Source organism: Pan paniscus, chromosome 10 (assembly GCF_029289425.2).
Source record: "Pan paniscus chromosome 10, NHGRI_mPanPan1-v2.0_pri, whole genome shotgun sequence".
Taxonomy (NCBI): domain Eukaryota; kingdom Metazoa; phylum Chordata; class Mammalia; order Primates; family Hominidae; genus Pan; species Pan paniscus.
Window position 1 is genome coordinate 64,367,460 of NC_073259.2, and position 14,571 is coordinate 64,382,030.

At 38.9% G+C, this 14,571-nt stretch overlaps 1 protein-coding gene across 5 annotated transcripts in view; it reads right to left on the reverse strand.

Annotated features, from left to right (window-relative positions):
• Window positions 1-434: 434 nt before the first annotated feature.
• BICD1 (BICD cargo adaptor 1) overlaps window positions 435-14,571 on the reverse strand; it is a 280,206-nt gene continuing 266,069 nt past the window's right edge. For 4 of the 5 annotated variants that reach the window (XM_008966301.6, XM_008966297.6, XM_055095755.2 and 1 more), the window contains one exon: window positions 435-6,514. In XM_008966301.6, coding sequence (XP_008964549.1) covers window positions 6,509-6,514 — 6 coding nt within the window. In that variant the 3' untranslated portion in view covers window positions 435-6,508. The remainder of the gene's footprint in view (window positions 6,515-14,571) is intronic. The other variant, XM_003813728.7, reaches the window with a different exon arrangement.

The window sequence follows — 14,571 nt, forward strand, 5'->3', positions numbered from 1 at the left end:
CTCCCTCAAAGTTTTGGAACTCTGCTGTTCCAAAAAGAACAAAGAGGAATTGTCTCCCAAAATAATGCATAGAAACTTCATTCTTCTTTCATCAAAATAATGTTTCCTGTTTTAGGACAAGCATTTTCTTCATGTTGGTACATTTCTAATCGAATTCAGCCAAGTATATCCTCCTGCCAAAATAGCTTTCTAGAAAAGATTACAAGTAGAAGAGGTGATCACTGGAGGAAATGAGCAGAGTTGATACACATTACTTACCAGGAATGTATAGAATTGTTGTTAAAGCAAAGCATTTAGTTTTTAGTTCAAATAAGTTCTTACTTTGAATAAACATATAGATCACATCTGAATTCATATAGTCTTTTCCTTTTTGTAAGTATACATCAAAATGACATACAGAAAAACTGCTCAAATTGATAAAAAGGCAGCATTAATGAAATGAACAAAAAATAACCAGTTTATTTACTGGAAAAAGTTATGCATTACACCATATTCAGTTGGTAACATAAACCGAGATATAAGAATCGATATATTGGCTTCTGGTTATTTTCTTAGCACTGGAGTGCCTTTTCCAACCATTGAGTGCATGATCAGATTACACAAATACAAGCACATATCATGTGTTCTCCCATGAGACATTATTCACTTAGGATTGTCTACAATAAAAAAAGTTAAAGTACAAGCAATAATAAATTCATAAGAATTTTTTGAATTTAAAATAAACGCATGTGTCTTTGAGAACATTTCTTTTGAAATTCCTATTTTTAAAAATAACAAGTTTCTTAAATCAGTCTTTTAGTCATGTTTTCATATGGTATTTATCAGTAGGTGGAAACACTTCACATCATTTAACCCCAAAAGGCATAATAATTAAACTGCAATTAAATGTAGGAACAGTTGAATCATTACAACAATAATACGGTGTACAAATCAGAGTTGGCCACACAATACACATGTTAATACTGGAAAGAAATACAATATCAGAATCATGGATGGTCATGCAAATAAAAACACTGAGTAGATTAGAAAAATGTCATAAGAGATTTTCAAATAGTAATTGTTTGACTCTCATAGTCAAACCATTGAGCTTTAACATTTTGTGGGAATAATGTTAAAATGATGTATTTCCTCTAAGATTGGCTGCACAAATCATACCTATGAACCCAATGATTCATTCTGTATCTCCATTATCTATCATTGAATAATTATTTTTAAATAAAATGATATTTCCCCTTACTTTATAGTTCTCTCATCTTTGTTTTAAAATGACTTTTTAAAAAGAAAAACATATTTACACTAAGAAGCACCAGATTTACTTCTTGGTGTTTTCATTAGAGAACAATGATTGAGGAATAATTCTGAAAGAAAAAAAGTAAAAAATGTGTTCTCAACAAGTGTTCTACAGCAATTAAACTCCAATCACAGGAATAATCTGGCTCAGCAGTTTATCCAGGCTTCAGCTTAAATAGGGCAAATTTTAAATAACTCGAGAAGTAAGGGATAAAAATACACTGAGGATTAGAGCCATGCAGTTCAATATGGAAAGGAGACTAGATATAGATAACAATCTCCTTACATTCCTAATGGACAGAAGATCACAGAGAAATGAGACTTCTATAGTGTTCATCTTATGAATATGGGAAAGCTTACATGATGTGAAATAATTCATGCAAACATTTTACATTGCATATTTCTATGCACTCTCGCCCTTACACTAAAGGCAGTTAATTGCTCTTCTTCTTCTTAAGTAGAATATTCTGGAAAATTCTCAATTGGGGAACATGTCTTAATACTAAATATCTCTTTCAATTACACTTTGAATAATAAGGACGAAAGACATGTCTAGATGAAATCTTTCAGGTGTAAACATAATACGATCAGGTTACAAATGCAATACATTAGGGACTATGGCAGTTAAGTTGGCATATAAATAAAGATGAACTTAATTTTAGACACAACTCATCCGAGGGCATTATTACAGACAATGGAAAATGTCACTTGGGAGCTAGATTGATCTTGTAGTTCCATAGAAGTTGATTTTAAGGTAAAAAAGTACTTGTCAGTATCAGCACTGATCATGCTCTCTGTCATAACCTATCATAACTCCAGTTCAACAGCTTTTTGAAGAATTATGTTCCCTTTACTTGAAAACATACTCTTGTACATTTTTTGCAGCCTTAAATATAAGGGTTACTTAAAAATCACTCTAGTTTATAAACAAACAAAAAAACTGGAGGGCAACCTTTTTAAAATTGTGAACTTTATCCCATAAGTTTCTTTCAAATTTAGTCCTACTTCCTACCTACCATATCAATGTATTTGTGGCAGCCTGAGTTTGAACCCACCACAGTTCCTTACTGGAAATCCATCAGCTTCCCCCAATGTCTCTGAGGGACAGATTGTAACTTTTGGCTGATTGATTATGACAATTATACATTAAAATTGACACTCATCCCAGAAGAAAAGATATTTCATTTCTTCCTTTTCATGTTTTGTGATCTCCATTTGAGACATGTAGAGAACTTTAATTAATACAGAATATCAAGAAATCTCCACATTCTTAGGTTATTGGACCAATGTTTCATGCTTGTTTCAAACAGAAGAACTTATCTGCACAAGGATATTTTCCAAAGCACGAAAAAAGCAAATGTTGTAGACTGAAGATCCTTTTAAATAAAGACGAAATCTGAAATGTGTTTGCCCCCACTAAGGGATTGCATACCTTCTAGTTCTGAAGTATTCCTGAGGACATTGTTTTTTTAGACTCTGACAATTGAATTTTTTTAGTAAAAGTCCTATATTCTGAACAATTTTAAAGATACCATGGAATATAGCTGAAAGAAAAAATAATACCAACAATCATTTTTTTCCAACAAATGTCTTGGAAAAATAAAGATTGCCATCCTATTTTCAAATATAAAATATTTTATGATTAACCAGTAAAATTTTAATGTATTTTAAAACTTAAAATAAAAGAATCACAGGATTATGAGCTCCCAGAACTGAAATGCATTCTCCTATCTTGCCACTTAACACTTACTAGACCACCAATGATATTCAATTTTTACAAAACAAATATTCTTTATGATTATCAATTTCCACGTTAATTTTCCAGTGTTAAAAATCTCTTTCCTAGAGTTACTATGCATCCTTCACACTGAAGCCTTTTTTATTCTAGACTTAGTAACAATATCTATAGCTGATATCTATCATTTGTTAAATATTCTTTTCTTGAAGACCACTATTGTACCTCCTCTTCGTTAGACTGAAGTATAATTTCTAAATAGGTCTTTTCTTATTTAACAGTTTTCCTTTTTCTCAAAGTTCTCCAAATTCTTTTATTAGAATCCAGAATTGGATATATGAATGGGATCTAATGGATTATGTGTGGACCAGAAAGATTAAGCCAAGCTCCTTTATTTATGCCACTCAGCACTCAGGCCAAAGACAATTTATTGCTTCTTCTTATTTTTTGATTAAGGAAAATCCTCAGGAGAAAAGCATTTCTCCATACTATTCAATATTGTAATTGTGCTTACTTTTAAAAAACTACCTGTTTACTTTGCTAACTACTTTTACTAGTTAGCATTAATCTTTGCTCACTCTGTTTGCAATAATTAGCCAGTATTTTTTAGTGTATTTCTGCTGTTTATTTTTCCTCTCCAAGTATGTCTTCAATTAGTCTTACTGGAGTTCATTGTTCTTGGTTCTCACTAGTTCTGCCCCTTTTCAATTTCCTTTTGAATTCCTGATGTTATCTTTACAGATACTGATTTTTATCAGCACTACACATATTGATTCACTTTAAATGCCTATAAATAAATATGGCTCAGTGTAAACTACACTAAATGATGCCACAGTGTAAATACATGGTATTCTCTCTTACTGCTTAGGGACTATCACTTAATTTTGTGCTGAAAATAAGAAATTTATTTCCAAGTTTCTATAACTTCTTGGCAAAGATTCACTAAAATTATTATTTTCATAGAATTCGTATTTCAGAAAAAGACTTTCCCACTCTATGAAGATAAATAACTGAAATGAAACTAGTTTATAATAGACGTAATAATACACTTTGTATTGGAAGAAATGTTTTGTGGGTGACCCGGCTTTTCATGGAGTCCTAGATTCAGAGTTAGGGATAAAGAATGCAAATACAACATTGCCGACTGGCAATACTGCCCCGTCATCACACACAGACAATACTTCCTGCTGAACTCCCAGTCCCACCAAACAAAACCGATGAGACGATATAGGAACATGTTCTGAGGTACTTTTTAAAAAGGCATATATTTCCCTCAGGCACAAACAGTTTTTATTAAAAGTCAACTTAGCAGCTATGCCACTTCTCAGGTCCAAATACGTGGTGCTTGAGAAAGGGGGAATAATAAAAAACACAAAGTGAGGGCAGGGGTAAGCTTTCTTTCATTGAACTCTGAAAAAATCCACAGTCTCACTAATACTGGTACTAGGCAGATACAACGCCAGTGAAATGAAGACAATGTTTAGGAACAGCAAGGCCATGCAGGTAGAAAAGAGCAGAAGGTTAGGCTGCTATGGTTGGGAACTTCATGTCGAATCGTTTTGTTTCTGTTTCTGTACTTTAACCTGAACCCTTATTTTGGTGAAGATTTCAACTCTTTACTCCACGTTGCATAATAAATGACACTGTGGAAAATAGCACTCATATAAAGAACACAAAACGTCCTGGTTGCTTTGGTAATAGCGACCACTACTTAATAGGCGTATGACTAACGAAAGCTCCTACAATGTGCTTTACGACTTACCATTTGGTCTCTGATGGACCACTCCATTTCTGTGCCACCCATGTCCGCTCAATAAGCTGAGTGGCTCCTGGATCTCCTTTCTCAGTGCCCTACACTGGTAACTGTCCTTTGTGTTAACAGTGAGGGTCATTTTTGTTTTGAAGAGAAGTTACAGATGTCTTTATATGAAAAGGTCAAACCCTTATGGTTTTAAATAAGTTAAGGCTACCTGACAAAGACAAGGAATCAGGGCTAGGAGCAATTGTGTGGGCAGCACTTGATGGTTAAGGAGCCCGAGAGTGTTAGACCTTTCAGCTCAGTTAGCTGTTTTCCTTGTTTGTCAGATTATGTGCAAAATAAATTTTGCTATGAAAATCCACTGCCTTAAATCAAGTCAAAAAGTTACCCAGCAGAATCTGTAAATTAACCAGGAACATGTATTATCTCAAGATAATAGAATGTTTGTAGGCACCTGAGTGTTTGTCAAAAGTAGACAATGAGCTAAGGTTTATTATCTATTGTTTTTTTTGGCAAGGAAGATTCGTTATGAAAAAACCTAACAACAACAAAACATACAATTTTAATCAAACTTTGAACACTCTCTGGGTAAATTAATTAATTAAAGGCTATCTTACATCTATATATGTATATATTTTCCCATTTGTACTTGATACCTTTTATCAGGAAAGACTCAGTAGGACCCTGATTTTGGGAGAAGTAAAAAAAATTCTGGTCATTAAATAAACACACCATTTTTTTCCCTTCAAGTTATTGAGCCTTCTTTAACGTTATCACACACATACACACATACAAAGGAGCAGCACCAGTACATCTACTCAACTGCAATGAAAAAATAAAAGTAAAGATGCCATCAAAACTTGAATAAGTCAATAAATCATAACTTAGTCTCTTTCTTAGATTTACTTAGTAATGTCCAGTGAAGAACTCTAGTTAAAAATACAAAAACAAAACCCAGCAGTTAATGAGCTACCGATTAGAAAATAAGTGCATAAACAATACCAGCGTAGCAGCAAAATACAGTTATTGTTAACATTCTGATGCACCTCATTTATCATTTTGTGCAAGAAAAATGACCACAGTCTGGCCAATTCCAGATTTCAAACTAAATTCAAACTCATACTTAATTGAGCAAATTATGCTTATTTGAAAATAAATGAATTAAATTCACCTCAGAGAAATTATTTGTATAGACATAAATCATGTAGCAAATAAAGTACAAAATAAATATCAATGACAAACATATTGGAATCAACTTCCCTAGCTGAATTTGGAGTGTGAGGAAAGATGATACTGCAATATACGTATTTTACATGTCTTAGGTCTCTCTTATGCTATCGAGGTAAAGCCAGCCATCTGAGACACGTTTTCTGTTTCTTTTTTCTTTTTTTTAAATTTAAATGAACTGTAGCCATTTGATGGCAGAAGTTTATCTGTGACTCAGAGAAACCACAAAATGTTTTATCACATCAGGGTCTGTGCTTCGTGTTCTTCTCAACTTTCTCTCGTCTTCCAAAACGATGGACATTAATCCAATTGTACATCTAACAACCGAGAAGAAAACACCCGCTGGATCTTGGGCAGTATCCTGTGTGTGGCTACAAAACTTCCACCCCAGATGTTCGTCCACAGGAGATGAAGACTAGGGGTGAGGAGGCTTGGAGAGACAGTGGAGAGGGGCGCACTGGGAGCTGGAATGTGGCTGCTCCTCAGGGAGAGCTGTGTCAGGACTGGAAAGGAGAAACAAGCACGTCAGCAAGAAACACATTTCAAAGGGCCAGGCACAGTGGTAGGGGTTAGATGAGATATTTTTGCATACGTTTTGAGAACAAGAACAGAAATCTGCACAGTAAATGGTTTCCATCTAAAGCATGCCAAGATAATGGTAGCTTTTCAAAACAAGGCATAAAAAAGAGAAATGAAATGTATTAAGGAAATGATATATGAACTCTTCCCTCAAAGTCACTCTTCTCTTTTCTTGTTTTCCCTATTTTCTTGCCCCCAGCATTTTACAGAAGTTCTTCTCAATTTTTGCACGGTCTTGTTCTCCTAGGTCTCTGCGTTAGCTGTAAGATTTCATGAGATCAGTTCTTTTCAAACTTTAATATGCATGCAAATTACCTGGGGAGCTCAGTATAAAGGGCAGATTCGGATTCATTAGGTGTGGGGTGAGATCTGAGATTCTACATTTTTAATGAGCTCCCAGTGATGCTGATGGTACTGACAGGTTGACCAAGGCTTTGGAGTTTAGAGGATTCTATAGTTATCTGGTAGATCCAGATTCACTAGGATAAAGAATTTGCCTGTGGAAGTCTAATTTGCTCTAAGAATTCCCCCTACCTGCTTGGGCTTGGAGGTATAAGGAAGAGTTTTATATTTCACCCTCCCCTGCTTTTTCTTTTTTTAGATGGAGTCTTGTTGTTTTGCCCAGGCTGGTGTGCAGTGGCTCCATCTCAGCTCACTGCAGCCTCCGCCTCCCGAGTTCAAGCGATTCTCCTGCCTCAGCCTCCCGAGCAGCTGGGATTACATGCATGCACTACCATGCCCTGCCAATTTTTGTATTTTCAGTAGCGATGGGGTTTTGCTATGTTGGCCAGGCTGGTCTCGAACTCCTGACCTCAGGTGATCCACCTGCCTCAGCCTCCCCAAGTGTTGGGATTACAGGCGTGAGCCACCGAGCTCAGCCTAACATTTCCCATTTGTTAAGTGTATAATGTAACTTTCCAAACGACGCCTGTGATAGCCTCTAGTTTAAATGAACCTGTGCTCAGGCCTATCAGGGTCTGGATGAATAATCTTGAAGAATAAAGAAGCAAAATCATTGAGTTTCCTAGGGTAAAATGACAAAACACATTTGGGTTTGGGCCTTTTAAAATTTGACTAGCGGCCAGGTGCGGTGGCTCACACCTGTAATCCCAGCACTTTGGGAGGCCGAGGCAGGAGGATTATGAGGTCAAGAGATTGAGACCATCCTGGCCAACATGGTGAAACCCTGTCTCTACTAAAAATACAAAAAAAAAATTAGCTGGGTATGGTGGCGTGTGCCTGTAGTCCCAGCTATTCGGGAGGCTGAGGCAGGAGAATCGCTTGAACATGGGAGGCAGAGGTTGCAGCGAGCCAAGATGGCGCCACTGTACTCCAGCTTGGCAACAGGGCGAGACTGCGTCTCAAAAAAAAAAAAAAAAAAATGTGACTAGCAATGGGGGAATCACAACATGGAGATTTGTTTTTTTAATTAGAAAAGAGTATTTTTCTAAAACTCTGTTATATTCCCTTAAACTATGAAAGTCAGTACTATATAATTCATTTCTACCAGAAGTGATGTTTGAGAAAACAATTCAAGGCTTATTATTACTATTAATTTAAGCATAGCTTTTTAAAGCTAATTAAAATTAGCTTTAAATTTAATGGAGTTTAAAATGTAATGGAGTCATTAAAATTAGTATTAAACAAATAATTTTTATCTTTGGTACTGAAATTATCCTTTACCTATATCTCTTGCATTTTAATACAAAATCATAATTATGGAAAATATCTGACTGGCTTGAGGTTATTCTTTCTTCCCAAACTCTTTGAAGTGCTGTAAATATAGTTTAAAAGAAGCTTTGCTGTTCTGTACTGGTTAAGACAAGCAGTGATAAAAATTATTTTTCCTACCTATTTTTAAAATGTGGTATGTAAACATGGGAGAACTGGACCTTCAACAAAAAGCCTAAGAAAATAGTGCATAGTTTCATTTGTAAATTTTTTTTGGTATGGAATCTCACCGTCCCCCAGGCAGGAGTGCAGTGGCACGATCTCAGCTCACTGCAACCTCTGCCTCCTGGGTTCAAGCAATTCTCCTGCTTCAGCCTCCTGAGTAGCTGGGATTACAAGCGCCCACCACCGCGTCCGGCTAATTTTTTGTATTTTTAGTAGAGACGGACTTTCACCATTTTGGCCAGGCTGGTCTCGAACTCCTGACTTCAAGTGATCTGCCCACCTCGGCCTCCCAAAGTGCTGAGATTACACACACGAGCCACCGTGCCCGGCCTCATTTATAAATTGGAAAATAAGCCCGGGAGCGGTGGCTCACGCCTGTAATCCCAGCACTTCAGGAGGCCAAGGCGGGCGGATCACGAGCTCAGGAGATAGAGACCATCCTGGCCAACATGGTGAAACCCCGTCTCTACTAAAAATAATTAAAAAAAAAAATTAGCTGGGCGTGGTGGCGGGCGCCTGTAGTCCCAGCTACTCCGGAGGCTGAGGTAGGAGAATGGCGTGAACCCGGGAGGCGGAACTTGCAGTGAGCCGAGATCGCGCCATTGCACTCCAGCCTGGACGACAGAGCGAGACTCTGTCTCAAAAAAAAAAAAAGGAAAATAAATAAGAAAATCTTAGGCCAAGCATAGTGGCTCACGCCTGCAATCCCAGCACTTTGGGAGGCCGAGGCAGGCGGATCACCTGTGGTTGGGAGTTCAAGACCATCCTGACCAACATGGAGAAACCCTGTCTCTACTAAAAATACAAAAAAAAAAAAAAAATTAGCCGGGCGTGGTGGCGCATGCCTGTAATCCCAGCTACTCAGGAGGCTGAGGCAGGAGAATCGCTTGAACCCGGGAGGCAGACGTTGCGGTGAGCTGAGATCACGCCATTGCACTCCAGCCTGGGTAACAAGAGCAAAACTCCGTCTCAAAAAAAAAGAAAGAGAGAAAGAAAAGAAAATATTTAAAACAGAAAATAATGTATGGCAAGATTCACACTTGACCCTCCAAACAGAGTTTGACGGCCTGGTAAACAGCAGGTTACAGGCCAGACTTTCCCATCGACCTAACAGTTTCTTTCTGCAAATATGCATGACTTAGACTGCTGACTTCCACAGCACATATAGTAAAAAAAACTCCAATTTTACTATACGTGCTGTGGAAGTCAGCACCAGAACTAATTTCTTTTTAGGGAACTAAACATATTATGCAATGTGATTTATGGCAAGTAATGCAGAATCGTCACATTACACAAGAAAGATATGGCTTTTTTTTCTTTTCTTTTCTTTTTTTTTTTTGAACAGAATCTCACTTTGTCGCCCAGGCTGGAGTGCAGTGGCACGATCTCAGCTCACTGCAACCTCTGCCTCCCAGGTTGAAGCAATTCTAGTGCCTCAGCCTCCTGAGTAGCTGGGATTACAGGCCTGTGCCACCACACCTGGCTAATTTTTGTATTTTTAGTAGAGACAGAGTTTCACCATGTTGCCCAGGCTGGTCTCGAACTCCTGACCTCAAGTGATCAGCCTGCCTCTGCTTCCCAAAGCGCAAGGATTACAGGCATGAGCCACTGTGTCCACCCAAGAAAGATATGTTTTTGAAGACCTTGTGTAATCCAATACTTTTTTTTTTTTTTTGAGACAGTCTCAAACTGTCGCCCAGCCTGGAGGGCACTGGCGCGATCTTGGCTCACTGCCACCTCCACCTTCCGGGTTCAAGCGATTCTCCTGTCTCAGCCTCCCGAGTAGCTGGGACTACAGGCACATGCCACAACACCCGGCTAATTTTTTGTATTTTTTTTTTTTAGTAGAGACGGGGTTTCACTGTGTTAGCCATGACAGTCTCGAACTCCTGACCTTGTGATCCACCCGCCTCGACCTCCCAAAGTGTTGGGATTACAGGCGTGAGCCGCTGCACCTGGCCCCAATACTCTTTTTGATAAAGGAAGACAAATATTTCTTCCTGAAAGTGTGTAGCAATAGCTTAAATATGGGTTACAACTCACTTTGCCTAACACCTTGACATTACATCATTCGTGATGATTTAAATTTTTTTCATTCCTTTAGATAGATTTCTTACATAAAGTTATTATCTATAGTATTAATATTTTTAATTTGCATAAAATGCTGCAATCACATGGTGTATATTATGTGTAAATTAACCTGTAAGACACACATTCTTGGCTTACAGGTTAAGATACTATTTCTTGGATATAAATATTTGATAAATTATAATCATTTAAGGCATAGAATGAATTCAGTTTCAGTTGTGATTGCTAAATATTTTCAAGAGTCCACTTGTTATTCAACATTTACCATTGATTTTACTTTACATAGGTAGATCATGTTGTAAATGGCAAGTTTAGGAAGCTGTTACTAAGATAAAATTGGATACATCTTCAGGAAGTTTCTTTTTTTTTCCCAAGTAGAAAACTACTTGATAGAAGGGAAGTGCTAAATACCAAACAACTCTATATATTTCAATATTATATCCAAGGCTATATACCTTGGGCATTCCTTTCATACTATAATACCTATTATCTATAAACAATTTTGATAATTTAGCTCTACAATGGAATTAGCCTGTAAAAAGTATACATGGAAAAGTTCTACTTTTTTTCTGTTTTTGGAGACAGGGTCCTCTTCTGCCACCCAGGCTGGAGCGCAGTGGCACAATCTCGGCTCACTGCTGCCTTGAACTCCTAGGCTGAAACGATCCTCCCACCGCAGCCTCCTGAGTAGCTGGGACTACAGATGCAGGCCACCATGCCTAATTCTTGTATTTTGTTTTAAAGGACAGGGTTTCACCAAGTTGCCTAGGCTGATCTAGAAATCCTGGGCTCAAGCAATCTTCCCACCTCAGCCTTCCAAAGTGCTGGGACTACAGAGGTGAGTCACCATGTCCGGCTGAAAAGTTCTACATTGTTAAAGGTGAGAAAATGCTCTTTTATTAAAAAATCATTCACCTTAAAAGCTGTTTGAATATATGTATAAACTGAGGGAAGTACAAAATAATTTTTTTTTTAAGATGGAGTCTCACTCTGTTGCCCAAGCTGGAGTTGTCCAAGCGTGATCTTGGTTCACTGCAACCTCCGCCTCCCTGTTCCAAGTGATTCTCCTGCCTCAGCCTCCTGAGGAGCTGGGATTACAGGTGCCTGCCACCATGCCTGGCTAATTTCTGTATTTTTAGTAGCGACACGGTTTCACCATATTGGCCAGGCTGGTCTCGAACTCCTGACCTCAGGTGATCTGCCCACCTTGGCCTCCCAAAGTGCTGGGATTACAGGCATGAGCCACTGGGCCCAGCACTCAAAATCATTTTTCAAAATGAGAAACAGAACACCTGATGTGAAATAACTCAACATTCTTAGCACATCTTCTGTTTCTCATTAAACAAACATTCCTCTTCAGTTTGAGGGAAAAGGAATCATGGTGGGTGATTTACATACTCTGACTTTGCTCCTCACAGTGTAACTGAAATAGATTTCTCCTCTGCAGTGCAGCCACCTGTGGTGGTAGGTAGGAGTCACTAGGCTCAGTTGTGTTCAGGATATGTGACCTTGAACAAGTCATTTTACCTTCCCAAACCTCAATTTCGTCACATAAAAATGGGTGTAAGACCAGGTGTGGTGGCTCATGCTTGTAACCCCAGTACTTTAGGAGGCTGAGGCAGGCAGATCACTGGAGGTCAGGAGTTCAAGGGCAGCCTGGCCAACATGGTGAAACCCTGTCTCTACTAAAAATACAAAAATTAGCTGGGTGTGGTGGCACACACCTGTAATCCCAGCTACTCGGGTGGCTGAGGCAGAAGAATTGCTTGAACCCAGGAGGTGGAGGTGCCAGTGAGCCAAGATCACGCCACTGCACTCCAGCCTCGGCAACAGAGGGAGACTCTGTCTCAAAGAAAAACAAAAACAAACAAAAAAATGCCAAAAAACTAAACCAAACAAACAAAAGCAACAACAAAAATGGGTGTAATAACTGTGCTTATCCCTTATGGAAGGCTGTAATGTTTAATATGTGTAAAGAAATGAAACCTTGTCTGGTTTATACTAAGAATTCAAATGTTGGCTATGTGTTAACTTTTCTGCCAAGAAGGAGCAAAAAGGGCAATGAAGGTATTAACATTGACCCATTTGGCAGTGTGTGGGTGGGAAAAGAGTCAGTCATCATCCCAGCAATTTTGGAAAAGAGTCTTTTCAGATCTATATGCATTTAATCATTTCTTTATGTAGACCACGATGGGGAACAGTAGTAGAATTGGGCTCTAGACCAGGCTGTATTCATGTGGGTAGAAACTGGAAACATTTGAGAAGCTGGAAATGTTTGTAATTCATTAAATTGCTTTTCTTTAAAGTAAATCATCCCTGTGGTAGCAGTAAGCAACCTAAATTTATTAATCTCAGAACAGATGGAACTAGACTACATAATTGTTTAGTCAAACTGGTTCTCAAAAAACAAGCAAGGTGGAAAAAAAAAAAGTTAAAAAAATCTCCTGCCAGCCTTTCCATTTCCTACTTAATGGAAACACTTCAAGCAGTAGTCTTCTGAGGCAGGAAGGTTGCTCGAGCCCAGGGTTCAAGTCCAGTTTGGGCAGCATAGCCAGACCCAATCTCTGAAGCAAACAAAACAGCAGCCCGCTTCACGCTTTCTTCAGCAAATTAGAGAGGTTAAGAGATTGCAGATCTTTGTCTTGAGGAATGGTAAGATACTAAAAAAGTATTGATAACAGATACTGAGCAGACACTCCAAGCCAGGAGCGTGCCTCGCTGAATTCCCTCAGTATCTATTGTCATCTGAACTTCACAAGTGAAGAAATGGAATCTTAGCCAGCAAAAGAAATTTTCCAAAGTTAAACAACCAGTGGGTATTAGAAGTGGGAATTCAACCCAAGCAATCTGATTCCAGAGCTCATTCACTCACTCAGGTATAATCAATATTTAGTGCACAGCTGTCATGTGCCCAGCACTGACCCAGGCCTTGGGGTAAGGGCTGGGGGTGCTTGGTGGAGAATGGACTGTAGGTGAAGAGCCCATGTTCTTAACCGCTACAAATTCAGAATCCCACTGAGACGAGTTTGAATATTTATATTGTTACTTATATAATTGAGATAAATCTATAATTACATTATTTCTTTTTTTTTTCTTTTTTGCTCTGTCGCCAAGCTGTAATGCAGTGGCGTGATCTCAGCTCACTGCAACCTCCGCCTCATGGGTTCAAGTGATTCTCCTGCCTCAGCCTCCCGAGGACCTGAGATTACAGGCGCACATCACCATGCCCAGCTAATTTTTGTATTTTTAGTAGAGACGGGGTTTCACCATGTTGGCCAAGGTGGTTTCGATCTCTTGACCTCGTGATCCACCGGCCTTGGCCTCCCAAAGTGCTGGGATTACAGGCCTGCGCCACCACGCCTGACCTATCATTATTATTTCTAACCGAAATTAGTGCTGTTGTAAAATGGCATTAGCGAAAAACCTTTCTTAAAGCCCTGTTGCTGAAGGTGGTGGGAACAATCAACTAACACACACCAATTGGAAACTGCTGGCTAGCAACCTATTTTATAATGTATTTTTCTTTTTATTTATTTATTTGTTTTTTGAGACAGGGTCTCACTCTGTTACCCAGGCTGGAGTGCAGTGATGCAATCACAGCTTGCTGCAGTCTTGACCTCCCGAGCTCAAGTGACCCTCCAACCTCAGCTTCCCAAATAGCTGGGACTACAGGCATGTGCCATTATACTTGGCTAATTAAAAAAAAAAAAAAAATTTGGTAGAGGTCGGGGGTGGAGGTCTCCCTGTGTTCCCCAGGCTGGTCTTGAAGTTCTGGGTTCAAGCCATCCTCCCGCCTCAGCCTCCCAAACTGCTGGGATTACAGGCGTAAGCCACCACACCTGGCCAATAATGTACCTTTCTGTGCTAACTCAATGTTCCACTGATACAGCTGGCTGCACAACCGCCTCTGAGACCATGTGACACTTGGGCTTCAGCTGCCACTGTGTTTCCACACTTGTGGCACCCCAGGTCCCCTGGCTCTGACCCCTGACCACAT